The following is a 20,199-nucleotide window of genomic DNA, read 5'->3' on the forward strand; positions in this document are numbered from 1 at the left end:
AAGGAGTCAAACTACACCAAATCCCTCCCTCTGTGAGCCAAGCAGAGCATCAGAGGAAGTTGGAAATCTCTTTTATTGGGCCCAGGCTCTGAACTGGCCACAGTAATTGGTACCCAAGAACATCTCCCTGCTCCATCCCAGCATGTGGCCCCTTTCTGGCTTGCTCTGCCTGGGACAGTAACAGAAACAAGTGACAAGTGATACAGCTATATACAGCCATTAGGCGTGTTCCCCCACGGCTCTCTTGTCTCAGTTTCCCTGGTCTGTAAAATGGATGTGACTGCAATCTCCTGGTGACAAGCACAAAGTAAAACAAAGCACTTTTTTGGGGCAGAGGAACTTGTGCTGCTGGACCAACAACTTGAATTCCTCCAGCAAAACAGCATCTTCCAGTAGATTTTCTGTTCACTTGAAAACCCCCATGATTTAGCAAATGGCATATTCCAAAGGAGGAGTTTATTATCCACTCCTCTAGCAGCAAGTGCAGAGGCCATTACAATAAATGGCATTTGGGGAAGATGGCTCTCTAATTCACTTGGTTTTTAACACTGACCATGGGGGCTCAGCTCTGTATGTGAGATACATTCTGCAAAGCCCTTTTGTGACCATCTCCCTGCACCAAGGACCTGTTAGAATAAGGGTGATTAGGAATAAATGTAAGAGCAGAGGTTTGTGCATCAAAATAGTTTGGGCCAGAGGCTGCATGGCCAAGGGGACGATGATGTGCACAGAGGACTCAGGCATTTAGAAGGGAAAAGCTGGCTTGCTGCAGCTCATCCAGAGATGCTGGGCCATTTCCAGTGCCAGAGCTTGGCTGTTGAGGGGTATCTTCCATCCATTGGAGCACTTGGTGACTGCACCCAGACCCTCTGCTCTTGTAGTTATAGGTGTCTTGTTATGGGCATGGCTCAAAACTAATACAGCAGAACTGTGCACCTCAACAGACACCTGCAAGTGCCCCTGAAAATACTTAATGGATTGTTCCATCAATTAACTGTCCAAGAAAGGAATTGTGAGCCAACTCAGTGCATTCCAAATCACAGTTCTGTGAAAAAAGGTTAACACAGAGCACAGCTCTTCCTCCTGGCAGCCATCCAGTTATTAATTTCCATGTATCAGCTGTATCTCAATGGGCTTGGTCTTCCGCCCACTGTTTCTATTTATTTGTTTTCCATTCATCTCCACTAAAATTAAAACTCAAAGCCTTCCAGAGAGAATGGAAAACAAACATGCTGAACCAATACTGCTGCCCACATACAACCAACAGAAACCCCTGCACTTTTTCCTCCTTTGCAGTGAGGCAAGATCTAATTTTTAAGACTCTGGCCTTTCACCTGAAAAATAGCACAGGTAGCTATGGCATTAGCACAGTCTCAAATTCTTGTTTCAGACACATCAGTAACTGAAAAGCCAAGGGTTATGAACTTATTTTTAAAGTGATACAAATTACAAAATACCTTCATTTAAAATTACAGTATTTAAATCCTATTTGCAACAGCACAATCAATAGGATCCAACTCTTGATGTACAGGAAGGGATTCTTATTAAGTAAAATGCACTAAAATAAGGCTTTGGTCTTTTTCAGTCTTTTTCAAATGTTTTCCTTCCTTAAAAACATACACAAGTGAGTGCATAGTGCAGATATGAGTCTGGTTGAATATGAAATTCTTCTGCTTGTTACCTAAAAGGATTCCCTTCCTCCAATAAAGAGAGTTTCCAGTTCTGTGTTTATAGCATCATCAGGAATTACATCATCCTCCATAAACTCATCTCCAAGCTTCTTCCACCATGGCCGACAAGTGTATTTTAGCATAGTGTTGTGGGCTTGTCTTGCCTTGGAAGCTACAGGGATTGATCGACTCATAAAGGCACCAATATCTTTTTCTGTGGTCTCTGCTAAACCTGGAGCACCTGCAAGAACAGGAAGAAGAGTTTTCTGTATTTTGTTTGTGGTTTTATAAGTATTAGAAAAACAAAACAAAAAAAAAAGGAACACAACCCTCCCACTTCCCACTGTCCTAAGCCACTCCTTTCCTTGTGCTGGAATTGCAATTTTATGACTACATGATAAATCATAAATCTGATTGGAGTGGCAATCCAAATAAAGGCTAATCTGACAAAAGAAATACATAATGGGGTAGAAAAAAGAAAGGGGAAACATGGACTACTTCTTTCAGGTGCAGTGGTGGTATCCACCAAAATGACTTCTTGTGGAAGCATAACCTCAGAGGACATCCTGGTCACTACTGTGGATCGGTGCTCCTGGTGCAGGGTGACATCAGCTTGGTGTTTCCACTGCTCTGGTGCAGCAGCCTTGTGGTTTCCCTGCTTGGGGGACCCAGTGTAAGTGTGTTGCTGATTTGCCTGCTCAGGGAGTGATGAGCTGCAGTGACACAGCACGTGACAGAATAATGGAATTCAGTAACTTGCTGAATTCTGCCCAGCTTGAGTGCTCTCTGGTGGCTGCAGTTTGCTACTCTTGCTTTTTCATGCAGCCACTTGTCTAGAATTAAGATAGCACAGTAGTGAATTCTGTTTCACTTAAAGCCAGGTCGAGAAAATGAAAACATGGAAATTGCAGCTCAAAGATTTCCCTTTTCATGTGGAAGGGGTGAGAGTGTTTTATCCAGCAGCTTAGTCACAACATGAGAAAACAAACCAAAGGAAAACAAATGTGGGTGAATAGGTTGGGTGAGACCCCCTTTTTAAGAAATTCTAATGCCTGTTAGAGGGCTATTGCTTTTCTTGTGAACATATCAGACAGACTTCCAGCAGAAGAATAAGATGCTCCTTGAAAAATAGATGTTTATCCTTACCCTACAGCAGCACTTGGATAATCTCTAACAAACCCTGGATCTCAAGATAAGGCATATGGCAAAGAAAGATATTTCAGTTTTGAAATGAGGTTTTACCACTGCTCACTCTAATTTTCCCTGTAAATTGGTTTAATCCAGATGGCAATCAAAGCCATGAGCAGAGCAGTCACATACTCATTAGCAGCTCCACATCGGTGTTGACCTGAGCCAGCAGAGCCTCTCTCCTCTGTGCTGCTCTCTGCTCCAGCCTGTTCCTCAGCAGGAACTGTGCCAGCTTTGCCTGAGCCTGCACATGCAATTCTTTACTCCTTTCTTCTGACATTTGGGAAGCCTGGAGGAAAATAAGTTTGTTACCATTAGGAGCTGCTTATTTTAAAACTTCTGGGGGTAGAATAATGCCTAAACAAGGAATGCAAATGCTGTTCCTAATTGTTAACTTTGTAATTTTGCTTCCTCTGCAACTCTCTTCAAAATTATCCATCATCATGTATATAAATTTTCCAATTACCGTTTGCTTTGACACTTTTTATTAGATTAATGGTTAAAATCCCCAATATCCTAGTGCCTTGCTGCCAAACAAGCAGGGTTAATACATACATACCTCAAATGGATTATCTTGATCATAATTTATGAAGATGAATATATTTCATCCCTACAGTATTTTACGTTGCATCATTAATGCAAATTATGAAATGACTAAGAAACAGACCGGATGCAATTTGATGTAGTCATCCACCTTCTGCTGCAAAGCTACTCTCTGCTCATCAGTCAGTCCCCTGGGTTCTTTCCAAGGAGAGAGAGGTCTCCTCCTCCTTTGTTTCTCCAAGAATTTACAAGCCTTTGTAAGGAACATACGAGAATATAACAATCACAGAGAGGAAATTTGTCTTCCCGTTTTGTTTATAAACAATCAGTGAAAGTGTTTCAGTACTGCATCTGTTAAAGCCTAAATGCAGCCATGATGTTGAAAAGACAACATACAAGGTCAGCATGAACACTAAATAGTAACAACACTCATAATAAGTTAGTGACTCATCTGTAGTATGGTGACATTCCAATCCTGGGTCTCAAAGAAGCAGCTTCTATATTTTTGTTGCAAGACTGTATTAGGCTTTGTAGCCTATACAAGCTTTAACTCTTTAAAGCAACTTGTGTCTCTAGACTATCACCCCCAAGTAATTTTTTAATAAATTATGGCTACATTGACAGTAAGAAAATAAACAGTTTTATGAGGCTTCACAACAATCCACTCAGTCCTATCTACTGTTAGACCAAAGTATAAACACTTACTGCTCTTTGAATGATGACAGCTGCCTTATACTCCTTAAGAGATTGTTTCTGCTGATGAAAAATTCTTCTTGCTCTATACCCTCGCCAGAATTTCTGGATAGTTAATGCTGATTTCTCCTCCATTTCCTGCATGTATTTATTCACCTGACCTACAAAGGTAACAAAAATCCACAGTTAGAAGACTGCGGGTTATGTTCTCTTAACAATTTACATTGTTAACCCTCAAGCTAGAGAGCACCAAAAAAACTTGGGTGCTCTCAGTTAAAAGTCCCTCTTTCCCCAGGGTGTCCCGGCTCTGGGTCAGATCTTGCAGATCACAGCTGCAATGGAGCTTTGTAACACAAGAAAACTGTCTCTCCCTTTCTCCTGCACCATTTTGAAGGCACCAGATCTTGATCAGTAGTTACTGAGCCCTGGGGGAATTAGCACATTCTCTTTCAGATAATTGGGTCAGGAGAAGAGACAGTAAGACTACAGTGCAAATAGACATGCAAGATTGGGAAATAGATTTGGGGAAATTGTTCCTAAGGACACCCAGACACTTTAATCTTCTGCTATAGTTTAATATAAATCATACTGGCATGGACAACTTCCAGTAAGGCCAGCTGTCGTTCATGGAAGAGTCTCATGGCCCTCTGTCTCTGAAGTTGCATTTGCAGTTTTAGAGCTTCATCTTCCTTCTGTTTTGTTAAATGCTGCAGCTCCTGTTCCCGTTTAGCTCTGCAATACACAAATACATTAACAATTACCTAGAGTTGTCAATTTCTTTAAGGTATCTCTCCTTTTCTTTGTGTTAAGTGGTCCAGCATTGAGAAAGAAAATCCACAAAACTATCTGCTATGCCAGCTGTTGGCTGCAGAATGACACCAAGCAATGAGAAGTCTTCTGCAGACTAACAAATTACCACACTATCTATAGCCACAAAAAACTCTGAACCACTCTACAAAATCAAAGTGTAAATCTTTACTTAGGATAAAGTTCTAAGGATTCTGAAGGACATTCCCCAATCTGAAGGGAATTATGCTTCATGTGGGACATTTACAGCCAGAATGAAGTGGAACAACAATTTTGATTCCATCATCTGCTGAAGAGGTAAAGCAACATTAGCCATCTGCTCCAGTGCCCACCTTTTCCAGTCCATCCATAAGCATGCATGGCATCTGCTTCCCACAATACACACAATTATTTTTGTACTGAGTGTGAAAGGAGATCAGAATGTTGGCTGCCAAGCCTCACTTCTTAATTTTTAAGGGTTTTTTTTTTCTCCAGGAAATACAGACAGACACATTTGGTCCATCAACTTTATTAGAGAACACTAGGAAAGAATGTTCTTGCAAATTCTTCCTGATCTTTTCTAGATTTGATGTTAGGGTATTGCCCTGCTGAGCACTGGAAAACCTGCAGCACAAGTTTCACAGATGAGACAGTTGAAAACTCTGCAACTGGCCCTGGAGTGTTTAATCTACTAACAACAGGTACATCAATGAAATACACAGCAACATATCAATATAGAGACTAACATAAAATACTTAATATACTGATGTTTTGATACTAATAATTACTGAGACCACTTGGCCATGGTCTCAGTGAAGTATGAAGAGGTGTGAGCTAAAGCTCTCCCTCCCTTCACTACCCCTTCTCATCCCAATGGACCCAACCTAGCAGCTTAAGTCTGAGAATGTACAACTTTACCCCACAACAAGGTAAAAACGGGATTTCTGTTCCTACTGCAGCAAAATCACTTCCCCACTCAGGACCTGAGTCCCTCACTGGGCCCACAGCCCAGAGATCTGCTCTCCTCTAGCACTTTTCTGGGGACAATGAAAGAGGTGCTTTAAGCACTAGGAAAGAAAACAAACCAATGGACAAAGCAGAAGTATAAGGGATGCCAGAGGAGGAAAATGTCCACAGACTAGACCTAATGTCCAGGTAATTCTGCTATTGCTGCATGGCACATACCTTTAGACTCACAGTACTAATGAGCTATTTGTGTTTCTCATCACTAGAATAAATTGAGCTATAATTTTTCCACCAACCATATCTTCTCTTTAGTCTCTAAAACTGGGAGAGATTGAGATGGAAACTGTTGTGTGAAAGAGATGCTCTGGATTTAAAGATCTGACCTCAACAGATAAAAAAGCCTCCACCACAATCTGACAGACCATAATCCTTTTACAACTGTAATGCAGACTTGAGATGTGCCCACACACCGACCTACAGAGACAGATCATGATACATGTGATTATATCAGAATGGTTTCAAGGAAACTAAAGGTTTTCAGCCCACACATTTCTACAAATTAAGGCTGTAATTTTTTACATTTTTAATTTTAGGTAATTAATATTTTAATCCAAATATTATATTTCTAAGACAAATGAAGTCACAGGATCAAACAAGACTTTTGTTCACATTTTCTTGATTAAACTTTTAATATTTTGCCCATCAATTTTTATCAGCTTCACTAGGCTGAAAACTACAAAAATGTTTCATGAACTTCTCAGATGCACATCTGTGAAACCAAGAGTGTCTGTCAAGTATTTAAATGATTCTTTAGTACTGATTCTTTCCTATGTAGTCTGCAAAACACATTTGTCCTCTGTTTCTCCTAATGATAAGATATAGTTGCTTGCACACGACCACACTGTGACAGGGAACTGCCTCTGAACTAAAGTAAAACATACACAGAGTAAGATCCAAGCTTCCTTATGCAGTTCATTGCACAGAGCAGCCTCCCTCTGGTCATCTCTTTAGAAATGTAAAATGGTTTCATTTTTGATGCATTATTAATAAAAATTATTGCCATTTAAAATGTCCTACAATTAGCTATGTAATAGTGAACTAGCTTCAAGGAAAGACCACAGGCTTTAACATTCACTGAGGAGATATTTCTGAAATCACAGTTTCAAAAGTTTATAACTTGCAGAGCTTTCTGCAGCTGCAGGTGAGCAAAGTTTGGAGTTTCAATCTCAGCACTATTTAACCACACTTGTTCTAAAGTAAATCTGTGAACATAACCAGGACCTGACTGCTAAAAATTAAAAAGTACTCCTAAAAGCTCTTCTACAGTCATGTTTACAGTATTCCAAACACTATTTTTCAGTGTAATGTTTTGAGGTAGACAGAAGAAAACCAACACTGGCACTGTACAGTTCTGTATTTGCTCAGTACACTGGGACTGAGTGAGCCATGAACACACACAGCTGTAAGGACATTAATAAGTTTCCATTCCTCTCAATATTAAACACTTTCAAAAGTCCATTTAAATGACTTGAGAGCTACCTAAAAGGCACAGACTAATGCTTACAATATTGAAAATATGACACAAGGGAGTCAAGCAGCTTGGTGATGGCTGATAGTCTCACCATCCTTTCCCTGCTGCTTTTCCATGTTACATCTTAGCCCATCATCCAAAATTTCTGGGCTATAAGTTTAGCTTGCAGGCTTGCAAAGTGCCTTATGAGGGAAGGAATACAGGCTTCAAGTGCATGGTGGAGTAAAAGGGAGTGACAAGGATGTCTGACTCCATCACAAAACTGCAGTGACCAGAGGCCCTCAACAGACACACTGCTTGCCCCTGCAAATCTTTCAGAATTTAAAAACTACACCTTAGATAGTCCAATATCCTCTTAAAGCCAGTCTAGACAATAAAGCATAGTTGTTTGCTTTGTATTACTTTGGTCACAATGCAATGTGATTGGACAGTGATTTATAAGATCTACTTTTGCACAATAATGATCAATGTGCAAAAAAAGTTTGAAAAAACTTGCTGTGGAGTCTACAGTTGATTTTAATCCCTTAACCCATGTTAAATTCAAACTAAATTTCCCAAAACAGTTAGCCTAACACATGCTAACATTACTGCTGCAGTGTTATTCAAGTGAGACAAGCATTATTTACATAGCTTCCTTCTTCTCTGCTGCTCCAAGGCAGAGGATACTGTTTCTAGGTCACTGAAGTAACTCTGCTTCTGAGAGCCAAAGATTTAAAAATTAATGAAGAACAAGGTCTTGCAAGCACTACACTGGCACTATGGGCCTTGGTTTCTGCAGCACTCTGGCATGTGCAAGCTCCATGGTAGCTCCAAGGTAATTTACAGAACAATTGTGTGTCAAGTTAACTGTTAACCAGTTATCTGTCCTACCACCAGTACATCATCTTCCAGTGCTGTTTGGTGCAATGGAGGGATAGAGACCATCCAAACAGAGACAATTAGGGCCATGGAGTGTAGGATGTATAAGGACAGGCAAGGTGTGTTTAGCCTAAAGGAAGGCAAATCTGTCTCTCACTACCTAAAGAAGTGTTAGAGAGCAGACACAGCCAGACTCATGGGGGTGCTCAGAAAAAGGACAAGAGGCAGTGATAAAGAGTGCAACAAGGAAATTCCCACTGCCTGTAATGGAAGAATTCTTCACAAGGCAAATCGTCCAGCACAAGGAAAGGGATCAAGTGAGATGGTTGGATCTCCATCCTTGGAGACCTCTAAAACTGGACATGGCCCTAAGCATCCAGATCCCATTTTGAGGCAGGCCTACTTCAAACAGGACACTGAATTAGATGATCTGAATTCTTCCTCTTCCTTTGTGACTTGAGAAAACCCAGCCCAACTCAGACCTTTGTACTAGATCCTGTTCTTTACTGCTTTTCACAAAGTCATACTGTTTACCTGAAGCTTCTCTGTAAAGTGACCACTGCTTGGGGCAGCTTTTTCAGCCTTTTCCTTGTCTGAAATCCCCGCCACACTGCCTGGATTGCACAGGCTGCTTCATGCTGCTTCTGAAATTAATAAAACAGTTGGTAGAATATTGTCTATGCATATAAAAACACTTTATTACTGCTTGCATAATTGAACAATCTCAACATTTGGGCAAACCCCATCAGTTTTCAAATGCATGAAATTGGAGAATTTAAGGTCTTATGAGACAGTTATTACCATGAACTCCATACTTGCCCCAAAAGCAGATAATCTGACCTGTATTGATGCTCTCTGTGATAAACAAATGAATCTACAGCACAAATATATATATATGAAAAATTCGTATTTAAAACACCTGAAGCACTTGATATTCTTGATATTTCGAATAGCGATTCAATCAAAATACCTGCACTAGAGAGGACAGAAAGACAACTTTGGAGAAAGAGCAGTAGGAAAAATGTTACATTTGCAGTATGATCAGAAGTCACTGAAATGCAAACATGAAAAAATCTATTCTATTCTTAAATGGATTTTAGAAAAAAACACAAACAAACTGAATCACAAAACACCCTGCTCTGTTGAAGATGAAAGCAGGTCTCTGCAAACATAACATTTTCATTGATGTATTGTCTCTGAGAAACCTGCATGTAAATTTTTTTTAAGATGCTCCTGAAACACACATTTTCTCTTTCATTGGGAACACAGTCCAGGTGGTTTTTCTGTATTTGACTTAGTTCTATGTAAATGCTGCCGAGAATTCAGAGATCTAAATTTGTAACACTGATGTGAGAAAGCCAGATGCAGTTATTTTAATCTGATAGTTAGCAAAAAATTATTTTTCCCCTATGATTTTATTGAAATCTGCACAGAAAGCCAATCTCTTGAGTCACAGTCCCATATTTTAATGACTGAGCAATTTCTTGATGTTTTAAAAAACAGCAATAAAATAATTTCAAAAAGGCAATTAAAAAAATAATTAACATAGTCAAATAATAACACAGGTTTGAAAAGTTTCTACAAAGTGATATAGTAAATCCCTTCTAAACATACAGAAATCACATGTAAATAGGATTTCACATCTAAATAGGATTTTACATCTGAAAGTCACATTAAACTTAATCACCTGCATTTCTCCTTTTCCACTGGATTGTTCCAAATACAACAGGTCCAAGAGTTGATTGACCTCCCTGTCAAATCCTTTGCCAGTCCACTGTTTACTTAAAAGCCCTTTTAATCCTAAGAGAAAGAGAAGATGCTAATTCGGTAACGTGAATTTACCCTTTCAGGCTCTCAAAGTAACAAACTGTGAATCAACAAATTAAATCTGATTCTATGTGCAAAGAAGTGAGAGAGTTGAAGACCATCAGCCATCTTTGAGTGTCAATGCATAATCTTATCAAAGAATGCCTGGTGCTCCAACTATTACAAAGAAGTATTATCCAGTAATTTTCTATGTCCGAGTCAGTATTGTGTTTATATCACTGACAGTCAAATTACCAATGTACTTTCAGTGTCTTATCAGTAAGTCATTGTAAGATGCTAAAAAGAATTCAAAGCACTACACAAGTGCTGGGTGTTGCTAACACTCTTTTCTTATTTCTCATAGTAAAATTTATTTATTTCCAGCTGGAATTGTTTGATGTCTGCACAGCGTCATTTAACTGTGAGTGCCTGTGCATCCAATCCATGAGGCAAGAGAGCTTTCTGAGTTTGCAGTAGCTAAAAAGCACCCTTGTGCTCCTCCCACAACACACACACAGACACACACCCTATGCAAGTAGACATGTGCTAAAATGTTTGTATCAGACAAATTCCAGAGCCTAAGGGCTCTGCAGGGAGTTGGAGGGAAGAGGAAGGAGGTCAGGAAGTATGTGCATGTTTGCCTCCTGAAGAACTGCAGATTCAAGTAACTTTTCCATCTTCAAATTATTGTCCATAAACCTATTCATACACTGGGAACTCCAACACAACACTCACATGTACTTACAGATCTGGAGCACACAGAAATGGCACCTCTGTGGCACCATGTGCACCATTGTAGAAAAACAATGACAGGTAAACACTTCAGGAGAGACAGGCAGAACTCCAGAGCCAGGCTACCCAAGAGAGCTCCCTCACACAAGTGCTGTGGGTCTCACACAACCACTTACCAGTCTCTGTGCAGACTACACAGCCATATGCTCCTTCTGGCTACTGGCAGGGAGCACCTCCAGAGTGCCTTACAGATGTGTCAGCCCATGCAGGACAAAAGGCCAGGCCCTCCAGGAAACCTGACACAGGGGCTGTGCTGGTCCTGGAGGTGCCCTCAGCTCCAGCAGGCTTTGCCACCTTCACTGGCAAAGCTCACACCAAAGCACCTCACACTGCCACTGTGAAGCCAAGGGGCTTCAGTGAGATGGACAGATGGTGGAAATGCTGTAATGCTTTCTCTGTTGCTTTTATTCCTCAAAGTCTGTAAAGGACTCCAAAGCCCAAATTAAAACTAACAGAAGGATTCTAACTTAAAAAAAAAATAGAGAAAAACCACAATTTTTTTTCTTTTCTTAGTGGAAAGAGGAAACATGTACAGTTCTAAATTACTGTGGCATACTGTGATTCTAGAGCAAAATAAAGCATCCTTTGATGGAGACCTACAGGACTTCAAACAAGCCAGCATTCTACAGCTGGGATGATCAGACCATCAAGGCAGCTTCCCAAGAATCCACAATGTGATAGCAGCCTTAGGCACAGTATACTTAATTCCACAATACAAGGAATCCCTCCTCTCAGTTCTGTAGGCAAAAGGGTAGCAAAGCTGTTCATCTGGTCCAGAAATTTATGTAGCTGTTACTCTATAATAAGTAGTCAGCACAAGTGAAAAAAATGGAAATTGGACATTTTGCCTTGCATTTCTTCTTTTTACTGTCTTTGTCCTCTAAGGACTGAGGCTGCTCACAAGTAGTTTTGACCCACAATAACATCCAGAATAAAAAAGACATGGCACATATTATGCCTATTCCTTAGTCTCCATGGGCATGATAGAGTACAAAGGGGTTTTCTGGAGCTTCCTATTATGCTAGAGACAGAAACATTAAATGGGACACCTCATTAAGGAATGAATAACATAGAACAAATTATAAACATACTCAGCCTTATCATATGAAGGCATCAAGACAAAATGATAAATTAATCTCCTGAATTCTTGGAAAGAGCTCATTCCAATTACTTGGATATCAAAAGACAGCCAGCTCCTGGATAGCTAAACAGCCCCCATCAGATGGGCAGACCTGCAACAGCCAGGGTCAGCAGGTCACTAAGTAAAACTTTCATGCTGTGGATTAGTGAGCCTTAGCACTGTGGCAGATGTGACACAGGGCCTCTGACTGTGGCAGTGCAGGCACCCTGCCAGTGCATCCCTCAATAACCAACCTGCACAGGGAAACAGAAAGAAGCAAAAGCCCATAAAATTGGAAATCACAATCAACAACTTTAAAAGACAAGTTGCCACATGCAGAGTGCTCAGTACACAGAAGAAAATAAATCTAGGGAACAGAAAGAGGTGCAGTACCTTAAACTGCAATGAAATTGAACAGAAGGGGAAAAAACCCACAAAGCAACGTGGCATTGCAGTTTCCATCTGTACTGGTGAGTTAGTGAACCACAATGGGAAATTTTTGTCATTTTATTTTCACAGGGAATGCAAGAGGAGGCTCAGTGATCAGTCCCATGCATGTTTACAAACCTTTGTAGCGAGCTGTGAGTAACTGCACAAGCTGCTTGCAAGATTTTGCCACTAATAACAGCAGTTTTGTGGCAGCACTTCCTACAGCAGGATTGGTGGTAGAGGACAGCTTATAAACAAGTTCATCCAAGACAGAGTGAAGGGTCTCTTCTTCAACTTGAAGCAAGACAGAACTTAAAAAAGAATAAAGAAAAAAAAAAGGGGAATAGGACAGAAGTGTTAATTGAAAAACATGAGCTTTTTAACAGTGACTTATTTAGCTATGTCAGGCTATAAACAGCAAGCTAAGATGCCCAGTGAGCTGGACCAGGAACATGATCCAGACAGTACTACTGTTTCAATCAACCAATTAGCACTCCCTCAATTTAAGAAGATTAAAATCCCAGCTTTTTAATGTTTTTAATTTCTACTACAAAGACTAGGGGGAAAAAAAAACCCTAAACAGTAAAACACAACAATGCTTGCAAACGAAAAGATTTTATTTTACCAAGCAGTAATGAGCTACCTTTTATATTTATTATTAAGAAAAATAATGATATGAAAACAACCAACCTATTGATCCTCAAAATATTGTGTAACACAGACATCATTACAATTGTTGTTTCAACATCATCTGTTATTAACAACTGCAGGAAGCGATCATTTTGTAGTACTGCAAAGAAAACCAAAACCAAGCAAACAAGAAATCATGAAATCAGAACAGACTTGAAAATACCATAAACCAAATAAACTTCATCATAAGTCATAGCAAGTAAATCCAGACACTGTTTCTGGAGCAAACTCCCTCATTTATAATTCTTGCACTAAAACTTACTGAGATAACCAAACTACTTCAACCTCCAAAAAACATGGTGAATCCTGTTTTTTCTGCCTTTGGACATCCCTCAGGCATTGATGTTGCAAGGGAATGAAGGCTTTAAACCCCTTTATGCTACAACAGAACCCTTTTCTTACAACAACCATGGAATTAACACTGGGGTAACAAAATCAAAAAAAGTTAAGGACCTCAAAGCTCAAAGTTTGTTACCCCAGATTATTTAATGCAAGTCCACTGATGTCATTAAAGCACCATCTTTTTTATCCCAGTGTATCACTGGCTATGTATTCAGTAATTTCTCTGACCATTTGTGTTTTTAGTTATATATCTTATGATCCTTTTGGTTTTTGTCCAATACTAGAAACAAAACCAAATTCTGCTTTTCAGAATCAGTGCAATTAACATCAGTTTAAATGAAAGCTTATTTTGGTCAGAAATATATAGTGAAGTTTGTTCGATATTTGTAAAATTTCTTGTCATGTAAAAAACTTCAGAAATCTGTCTCCAAATCTATCTACTTATCAGGGCTAGCAATGTACTCTGGTCAAATTTCTGCATATTTTAATCACATACAGGAAAAGATCAATTGTCTCTTATTGGGAAAGAAAAACCCTAACAAGCTGATTTTTAAAAGGTATAGACTTACAAAGAGAAATTACAGGATGACACTTTTAAATGTTTATCTCTGAAAGACTGGAAGGGGAACTCTTGAGTATTTCCCTTTAGTGGATATTTACCATTTCAGATATTGCTGTTGAGCTGACTACTTAAAAAGACTGATTTAACACCTACTCAAGTTTAGAAGACTAGGTGGAGATTAGCTTAAGAATGAATTTTGAAACTTGTAGTTGCCAAAAATAAATGTTCAGGTGTTCTGTGGGTTGACATTTCCCTTACCACGTGCTGCTAGTTGGATATGCCCGCCGAACAGCCAGCAGATGGCATCAGTTACTATTTGGAACCAGTGTAAAAAGTCTTGTTTTTCTTTATCCTAAACAAGAGAGAAGTAGGTAAAAACATGTGTATTTATCTTCATTAAGGGCTTCATCTTGATGTCATGGAAAGGTTTGAATGCCTCAGGAAATTGGCGACCAAACTTCCACCAAATTTCCAAATGAAGTTGGTGAAACTGTAGGAACTAGTTAAAAAAAAACAAAACACCCTAACTTGTGAAACATTTGAGGTCAGAAATCAGTGAAGAAGATCTGAAGATACTAAAAAAATAAATGCATGCATTTGGGAAAAACAATTACAACAATGAGAGAGAAATCTTGTTTACGCCTTAAAACTATTTGATAGCAGTGGAGGGATAAGACAATGATATAGCTCAGCAAATATGCATCACAGATTTAATGCACTAAGTGGGAAATATATTACTTTAAAGAAGAGGGGGGAAATAAAAAAGGTAAGAAGTGGCCAAGGACACAGTCAAAATGAAAAAGATTCCTGATAACTGGTATGGTGAAGCTTCAGAAGCACCTCCTAGCTGGAGGTGTGGGAGCAAACACCAAACCACTATAAAGCTGAAATTTGATCCGTTTGCCAAACAGACTACATCATGTGCTTGCCTGTGATAGCACTGGACTGGAAAAAAACATAGAATCAATCATAGAATGGTAGGAAAGGACCTAAAGTCCATCTTGTTCCAGCCCCACTGCCATAGGCTGGGACACTTAACAGTGGACCAGATTTCTCAGAGCTTCACTGAGCCTGGCCTCGAATGCTTCCACAGATGGAGCATCCACAGCTTCTCCAGGCAGCCTGTCCCAGCATTTTACCACCCTGACAGCACAGAATTTCTTCCCAATACCTAATTTAAACCTCCCTCTTCCAGTGTCAAGCTCCCTCCTTCAGTGTCACCCCTTATCCTGTCACCACCTGCCCTTGTAAAAAGTCCCTCTCCATCTTTCTTATAGCCCCTTTAGGTACTGGGAGGTGACATAAGTTTTTCTCAGAGACTTCTCCTCTCCATGCTGAACAACCTCATCTCTCAGCCTTTCTTCACTGCAGAGGTGCTCCAGTGCTCCCCTCTGACCAGCAGGAATTCAGGTTTTAACATGTGAATGTACATACAGATGCACATTCCAGTCTGTATTCCAAGTGTGAGCCACAGACTACTGGAAATCTGGAATCTTGGTGTGTGGAACAGCAAAAGGGTTTTTGACAGTACTTCACTGCTGACAAATGTTGCCACAAAGCACATGGTCAGACACCCTACATTAATTCAGCCTCCACAAAGGAAACCCTGGGAAGCCCAGTCCTAGATCCCAGCTGGAGCCCCAGCTCTCAGTCAAGGTTTAACTTTGTATTTGGTCCAGACTGACAAGGAGAAATACAAAATAACAATAATATGTTAAGCTGTAATATTATCTGTTCTGTGTTTTGGCAAAATGTCAGTTTCTGAAAGCCATTTCACTACTTCCCTTGACTTCAAAAACTTGTACAAAAAGCAAAAAAGAGTAGAATAAATTTTAAATCTCTACTGGTAGAGTGGGATTTCCAAAATTCCACTGAGCAAGCATCAAGTCTGGGTGCCCAGTCACCTCTGAGACCATGAAGTTTAAAAGCCAAAGTACTAATTACAATGTAGACTGCATTTGCATTCAAAAGAAATCTTTGCCCACAAGCATGACTCAAGTAGCATGTAGGCTGAGACATAATAAGAAAGCATGGGGGAAATTACATATTGTGGATAAGAGTCTCCTGGGATGTCATTTAGGAAGCTTCCTTGTCAAGCACAAAATGCACTTCTCAAGTGCTGCACTAACAGAAACTATGTCATTGCACTGATGCTTTCTGGGAATTGATTGTCTGTGGTGTCTATCACAATACTTTGCAGGAAAACTTTGGCTAAGTGCAAGAAGCCAGTGAGCCAAGAAATGAGATATTGTGGAGAAGTGGGGATATTAAAAGAAACTGTCAGAATCCATGAAGATGGTAATTTAAATTACTCGTGAGTTTTTGTTTGTTGGGGGTAGTTCTTCTGATTCTAGAACTCAGAATACACCAGAAGCATGAGGGAACCTCGCTGAGCAAAACCCTTCTTCATTGCAAAAAAGCATGAAAATGTGCAAAAGTGTTTAAATCTATAAATTCATGAAGTCTGCCTTTGGCATTCTCCATTTGCAAGTTCAGAAAGAGTGAGCATTCTTGGAATATTTTTGCCAATTATGCAGCAGAAACTGAATGACAAAACAAACTTCAACAAATCTGATTTAAAATCTTAGGACTCCCTAAACCATTTTTTGTAAAGCTAAATAAAATGAGTGAGAACTAAGTCATTATGAAGGCTGAACTAATGATATGCAAAGTTAAGACACTACCATGACTGCTGTCTTTTGTAGGGCTTTGTATAGTGGTTTTGCACAAGTCATGGAGAAAATGCTGCACAGTTACAGATTTCACCTTCAGTGCTCAGAGGCATAAGAAAAACTACTGCAATTTCTAGAAAATAAGTTCTCCTAATACCATGCCCCTAGAATAATATCCTACTTATCCAAAATGCAGAAAGTTTGCAGGCATTCTCTGCTTTTTTAATCATGAAATGTAAATACCTTGATTGCTCGGATAAATCGTGCTTGCAAGCGTTTTCCCAAAACCAGCAGGCTGTCTATAACTGAAGGAAGAAACTTCCTGTAAAACTCCTCAGGATCTTCTTTCACCTCTAGGCCTACACAACAATGACTGAAATGGAGTAAAACAAAAACAAAACAAAAAAGAAAAAAGGGAAAAAAAGTCAACCTGAATAGTCAAAGGCCTGTTTGAACAGCTTTGAATGAATGTCACGTCATCAGAGAAATGCTTCAGTGGCATGGGACAATTCCCCCTGAACAACAGCTCACTGCTGTGACTGGCTCCAAGGTGGCTGTCTCCAAGGAAGAGCAGCCACTGGCAGGTTGGAGACCATATTGCTACTTATTGTGGCATTTCTCAGTTAAAAACAAATATATCCAACACACTTTCTCCTTTAGCGTCATTGAATCTGTTCAGGCTTGTTCTATATACTAGGGAAGGGCTCTGATGGTCATAAGAAGAGAAAAAAAAAGGCAAAATGGAAAGGTAGAAAAAAAAAACTGATAAAGGAAGCCCCATGATGAAGGGGGTGCACATTTGTCAGTAAAAATATGTATAAAAAACATACCACAAAACCTTCAGTGAGCCTGTCTACAACTTTTCTCAAACTGAGGAAGGCATGTGGGCTAGAAATCAGTTCCTCAGATCTCAGCTCTCCTATTTTACTCACCACAACACGTCAGTTGTTTCTGGAAGACTTTTTACAAGAAACTGCATGTTTTACAACTGATAAGTTGTTTCAATTCTGCACTCAGCACTGATACCAGTGCAACAAAAGAGTCTTCCTGACTTTTTATGAATTTTGCTTTCTGATATCTTATCTAGGCTATATTAACTTTTTGGGAATGCACACACATAAAGCTGTCTACCAAAGCCCTTGGAAAACAAATTCTAGGCATGAGGCTGAGAATCATTTAGCTACAAAAGGACATTTTTAGAGCCAAAATAAATTTCAGTATTCTCTGCAACTGAAACAGCTTTTAGGGGATGATTTAAGCATCACACTACTCTGGTGATAACTCTTGCATCCCTTACTGAAATTCCTTGCATTAAAAATTCATACTGCAGATATGGCATAAATAAGAGATGGTCACATAATTACTTCATGCCTTAGAATTTTACTCCTTAGTTAAGCCAAAACTAAACTTGAGGAAAATTTTACATGTATTATTTTTCCTGACATTTAAAATTGAGATTGGATCACTGGGGGTTTGAGTTTGAAGTTTTCTTATTTACAATGCCATTCTCACAATATTACTACAGCAGGTTATCTAGTCTGTATGAACTGTGTCATCTATTATATTTAAAAATGTAAGTAGATACTTCAAATTGGTATATGAAATAAATATTTAAATACAGTCAAGCCAAGTAGTGAGTCAATCAGGTTGAAGATCTTTGCAAGATGAAATCTGAGCAAACAAAATAACAATTTTTAAATAGCTACAATTCAAAATGATATAATCACTGGGTAAAAACTGCTGCACTAGTGAGTACTGTCCACAAAAAAAGGTAAAGCCAACACAAACCCTGTTCCCACCATATAGTTCCCCCAGCTCAATGAAACACAATGCAAATGAATAAAACAGGACCAATTAGGCTATGCCTGACCCCTCTGCTCTTGACTGCTTCCCTGCACTTTAACCCTGGCCTTTCCTGAACAACAAGCCTTGTTCTGGATGGGAGCCAATGTATTACAGCTTGAAAAGAGAAAGAGCAAGATGAAAGGACAGAAAGAAAACTGGAAGCCCTCTTCTTAGCCTTTTTTTTTTTTTTTTTTACCTCAGTATCTCTGCTAGCTGGGCAGCAGTAGCCCAGGCTCCATGCAGCTGAGAGTGGTCTTGCTTAAGGACCAGCAGGCAGTACTGAGTAAGACCATAGTCATATATATCTTGCTTAATTTTATTTGATTCTTCACATCCTAAGGAAGGACTGCTTAAAATTCCTGTGGGAATAAAGTGGGAGAGAGACAAAGAAAAACATAAGATTCTGATGTGCAGGGGTTTTTCCATTTTTCTAAAATATATACTCTAAGAAGAGTATATGTACACAGAGCCAGGATCCAGGATTAAAGTAATTGTAAAAGTGTCAACAACACCATTAAATATTTTGTCAGCAATTTCTGCTGCTACAGCTATAACTCATTTGTAAAATTATATGACAATTGGGAAGGGATAGCTAAACTTAGGTTTCCATTTTCTCTCTACATATTTAGTAGCAAAACATACATTACCTGGGATATGAACCATTTGTATGAATTTCCTAGGCTAGAAAAAACCACAACCACTGGGAAACATATAGCTTCCCTATAATTACATCTCAATTTAGAACAGGACCTGACTTGTTTCAACCATTCCTATGAGCAGTGGCTGTATAGCAGAAGGAAATACAGGGAAGTCACACAGGAGTTCATGATCTTGTTTCTGTGTTAAGATTTAAAAACTGAATATGGACAACCACCCTGGCTCTCTGCCCAAAGAGCACTGGGAGAAATGATTTGACCAAGTGTAAGATCCTTGCCTGTATCAGCAGGGAAAGGGCCCACATTATCAGCGTGACAGCTGAAAAGCAGAAAAAAATTCTGTCCATTTGCTCCTCAGCTCCTCCTCCTTATTTTTGCCAAGTCAGACGCCACTCTCAGGAAAAGCTGCCGTATCAACCTTCCTTACAGAGTTTCAGAAAAACTTTCTGTATTTAAGGAGGTAGACGGAAGAATGACTGGTCATAGTTCACCAGCTCATAATTTTATTTTAGGAACGGCACTAATTACCCTTTAACTTCAGCAGCAGCAGGGGGATGTCCTGTTCTTTGCTCTCAGTGATCTGAGCAGCCAAGGCCACGACCTGGGGGTCCGTGCCTGCCATAGGGAGCAGCCAGGAGCGCACACCACCATCGATTCCAGCCTCTTTCCTTTTTATGTTAAGGCGCGGGGTCCTCACGCCACTACTTCATCCCAGCTCCTGCAGCACAGCTGGAAGCCTCGGGCTGCAGGACTCCCCCTGAGAAAGGAAACAAACATGGAGGAAGCCCCACTCGCGCCCCCTCCCGAGGCCGCGGGCCGCCGGACCGGCTCTGCCGGCAGGGCGCACCTCCGGCCGGGCAGCCTGAGCGCGGCCCCACGGGGCGGGCAGCAGGAGCGGCCTCACTTCACCCAGGGCCGGGGAAAGGGCAGAGGGAGCGGTGCCCTCTCCCAGCGGCGCCGCTGTCCCCGGGAGCGGCGGCGCCGGTGCCGCGGGGCCCCTCGGGGCGCTCTCAGGGGACACGCACGCACCCCCGGCCCCGCTCACCGCCG

General features: G+C 40.2%; 1 protein-coding gene across 1 annotated transcript; it reads right to left on the bottom strand.

The window, feature by feature from the left end:
- Positions 1–1,354: 1,354 nt before the first annotated feature.
- On the bottom strand, positions 1,355–20,130 carry IQCB1 (IQ motif containing B1). The gene is made up of 14 exons (XM_054277974.1): positions 20,054–20,130; positions 19,678–19,906; positions 18,690–18,852; positions 16,892–17,021; positions 14,235–14,328; positions 13,073–13,172; positions 12,521–12,693; positions 9,923–10,035; positions 8,770–8,879; positions 4,684–4,826; positions 4,107–4,255; positions 3,526–3,654; positions 2,991–3,147; positions 1,355–1,911 (listed from the first exon to the last, which is right to left on the bottom strand). The coding sequence occupies exons 2-14, from the start codon at positions 19,769–19,771 to the stop codon at positions 1,682–1,684; spliced, it is 1,785 nt and encodes a 594-aa protein (XP_054133949.1). The 5' UTR covers positions 19,772–19,906; positions 20,054–20,130; the 3' UTR covers positions 1,355–1,681.
- Between the last annotated feature and the right edge of the window lie 69 nt (positions 20,131–20,199).

Source organism: Melozone crissalis, unplaced genomic scaffold (genome assembly GCF_028551555.1).
Source record: "Melozone crissalis strain CALT ecotype California unplaced genomic scaffold, PUWL_Pcris_2 ptg000023l_1, whole genome shotgun sequence".
Lineage (NCBI taxonomy): Eukaryota > Metazoa > Chordata > Aves > Passeriformes > Passerellidae > Melozone > Melozone crissalis.

Coding starts and splice junctions, on each gene's coding strand:
- IQCB1 (XM_054277974.1), bottom strand. CDS start 19,771: ATGGCAGGCACGGACCCCCAGGTCGTGGCCTTGGCTGCTCAGATCACT. Junction 12,694..13,072: donor AATATTTTGAGGATCAATAG/GTTGGTTGTTTT, acceptor TTCTTTTTTAAG/TTCTGTCTTGCTTCAAGTTG. Junction 4,256..4,683: donor ACTGGAAGTTGTCCATGCCA/GTATGATTTATA, acceptor TTACCTTTGTAG/GTCAGGTGAATAAATACATG.